This window comes from Rhipicephalus sanguineus, chromosome 4, assembly GCF_013339695.2.
Source record: "Rhipicephalus sanguineus isolate Rsan-2018 chromosome 4, BIME_Rsan_1.4, whole genome shotgun sequence".
NCBI lineage: Eukaryota > Metazoa > Arthropoda > Arachnida > Ixodida > Ixodidae > Rhipicephalus > Rhipicephalus sanguineus.
The window spans coordinates 92,204,357-92,207,135 of record NC_051179.1 but is presented as its reverse complement, the minus strand read 5'-3'; the positions used below and the strand labels follow the sequence as shown (position 1 = coordinate 92,207,135).

The window sequence follows — 2,779 nt, the reverse complement described above, 5'->3', positions numbered from 1 at the left end:
ATGCGAGATGATGGTAAGAACATAAGGGCATGGCTGTGCAGCCCTCAGCAATCCTGGAGGCTAAGTGCACATTCACATCGATGCGCTAGATTACATGATGCAATGGCCAATGCAGCCCTGAGGCATGCCAAGGGCCAAAGCCACGGTGGCTTGAACTATGAGACTACCACAGCCTAAAGCAAGTTTGACCGCAGCAAATAGGAGAATGCCAGCTTTTTCATATACAAGCTGAGACAAGGCACATGGGAAAACGGAAATGCGTGGTGCACACAGACCTCCTTGAGCTGTTGCACCTGCTGCATCAGCTGGCCTGTTGTGCCTGCAGCTGTGCCAGGTACCACTGCTGATCCCGACACTTGTGGAAGAAGGTGGGTGGCCGCACCTACGCAATGCACAGAGGACACGGTGACGAAAGATTTGCACATCTCTACAGTTCGTACAGAGAAACATCCACTATAGACCCTGTACGAGTGGCTCAACATCGAATCGAGACGTCAGCTAGATTAAAGAGAAGTACAGTCACTGCCGATTGTTCCGGACGCCCGATTTTCCGGACATGCTCGAAATTCGGACAGCTTTTGCGGCACCGTCACCAGCCCCATAGACTTCAATGTATCAGAACGTCCGAAACTTCGGACGCTGAAGCTATTCCGCGTCCGATTTTTCGGACTTTCTGCCCAAATTGCAGGTCCGAAAGGCATTATTTGAAGCCCCCACCTCTGCCGCGTCTATCATCTTGTAGGTTCGAACCAGCGCTTCCGCGAGTCGATCTGTTTGAGACAGTAGCAGAGTCCGAAAGTCAGCTTTGCCGCAATGCCGAAGAGTTATGGGGTGAAGTAGACCAGAAATTCAAAGGGGCCGCTATCGCGGCGCCATGCGGCGATGTTACGGATAAGCAGCGGAAATGCACGGAGGCGTGATGGCGGCAGCTGGCGAACGCGCCAGTACGACTTAATCGCTGACAACCCTTATGATAATCATCATCAGTTAACTGCTCGGTAGTGCACGGGCCAGCGCAGTTGCATGCGTACTGTACGCATTTAATAGGAGAGAACCCAAGATACGCCGCGCCGCCATTCCTGCTGCCTCTTGTGCAAGACCACTAAGTGCGCCGCATAGATGCTTTGCCTTCGCGGACGAAACCAGCTCGCCATTGCCGCGCCCGTGTGCGGTCAAGAACTAAGTGCGCATCACGAACCCTTTCGTGATAAGTGGCGTGCGTACGATACAGCAACAGTAAAGTGACGGCGTCAGCTTAGTTGGCGATGTACTGCACCACAACTAGAGACGATCGGCTTGACACGGAGCAAATGCTGCGTATCGGCGGCGATTCGGCGATGTGTGTGCGCATATGCGCAACACGCATCGGGGAAAGCTGGACGAGTCGTCCGCTCTTCCGCCACGTCCTTGTGTACCGCGTCATCATTTACAAACACTTCATGCGCGATAGCTGCAATCTATTCCACGCTTTGCTGTTATCAGCGCGCTCATCACGAAGATGCAAAAGTGGCGGCTGGCACATACGTAGTTAAGCGGGGTTCGCGGCAGGTACCGAATGTATTTGCGAGAGTCTGGGCGCGCACCAAAATCCTGATAATTGTACTGGGAGGCATTAAAGCTATTTCGGACATGGCTTGGCGATTTGACCACTTGAGCGGAATAAAAAAGGATGAATTTGCTTTTTCGGACTGCCCGATTTTTCGGACGATTTCGCGGCCCTAGGGAGTCCGAAAAACCGGCAGTTGACTGTATAGTTGAAATTCAGTAGTGCAGAGGGAAGCTTGCGCATGCTTGTCAACATTATGCGTCACCTGACGCTTTATCAGAGAAAAAAACAAAAGAAGGACGACTATGTGAGGACTACAAAACGAGCTTACATTCTAACAATGTCAATGGACTTCCTTTGCAACAGCTTAGCTCAAGCACTTGTAGTGCTCTGGAAGATACCGTAGGACCAGCTGGTTTCTGACAACTCTGAAGAAATAATGACGCTACGTAGTGTTCCCTAAAAAATTATTAGATGAAATATTGAAGTAAAAGTGCCTAAACTTTCACCACACAATGGTTGGTACCGCAAAACTTCGTTGATGCACTGATGTGGGCAAAGTGAAGAAGCACATACCTCGAAGCGCAGCAGAAGGGTGTCTCCGCTGAGGTAGCCCTCGGAGGCGAGGAGGTCGAGGCGGAAGAAGCGGTTGTAGCCCCAGCACTCGCCTACCTCAAAGTCTGAGGCAAACTCACGCACTATGTTCTTGCTCGGATCACCTCCCTGGTGGCTCATCTCCACGCGGTACTCGTACCTATGCACAGTGACATACGTGAACACAGTGTTCCCATGATGTTCACAAAATATGGGAACTGCTGTACACTCACACCTCGATATAACAAATATGCATATAAAGAATTATCGGTTATAACGAAGTAAGTGAAGAATACTCATGTCACAAATACAGTAAAAGCTCGTTAATTCGGATTTCTAGGGACCGGAAAAAATGTCCGAATTAACCGAATGTCCGAATTATCGAATGGTCGAAATAAACACAATAAATGCAAGAGTTTTTCAACATACCTTTACTTTACAAGGTAATCGCGGATGCGTCTCTGTTTTCGAGCAGAAATTCGCGCGGACACAATTTTCTGAGCCCTTCAAGGTGCTCAGCAGCTATCATGCTGTCTGGAGTGCCAAAACAAAATTCTTTGAGGACGACGAGGGCCTCCGCAGCTTCCTTCACAGTACGAGGGGGCCTGTGTGGCTCATAGTGTGGCTGCTCCTCTCTCA

At 50.1% G+C, this 2,779-nt stretch overlaps 1 protein-coding gene across 1 annotated transcript; it reads right to left on the bottom strand.

Moving 5' to 3' along the window:
• Positions 1-275: 275 nt before the first annotated feature.
• Positions 276-2,294, bottom strand: LOC119391394 (E3 ubiquitin-protein ligase TRIM37-like). The gene is made up of 2 exons (XM_037659077.2): positions 2,123-2,294; positions 276-382 (listed from the first exon to the last, which is right to left on the bottom strand). The coding sequence occupies exons 1-2, from the start codon at positions 2,279-2,281 to the stop codon at positions 302-304; spliced, it is 240 nt and encodes a 79-aa protein (XP_037515005.1). The 5' UTR covers positions 2,282-2,294; the 3' UTR covers positions 276-301.
• Between the last annotated feature and the right edge of the window lie 485 nt (positions 2,295-2,779).

Excerpts from the sequence above, each read along its gene's own strand:
- LOC119391394 (XM_037659077.2), bottom strand. The coding sequence starts at position 2,281 with ATGAGCCACCAGGGAGGTGATCCGAGCAAGAACATAGTGCGTGAGTTT. Across the intron at positions 383-2,122 it reads CCCTTCTGCTGCGCTTCGAG|GTGCGGCCACCCACCTTCTT; the intron begins GTATGTGCTTCT and ends TGCATTGCGTAG.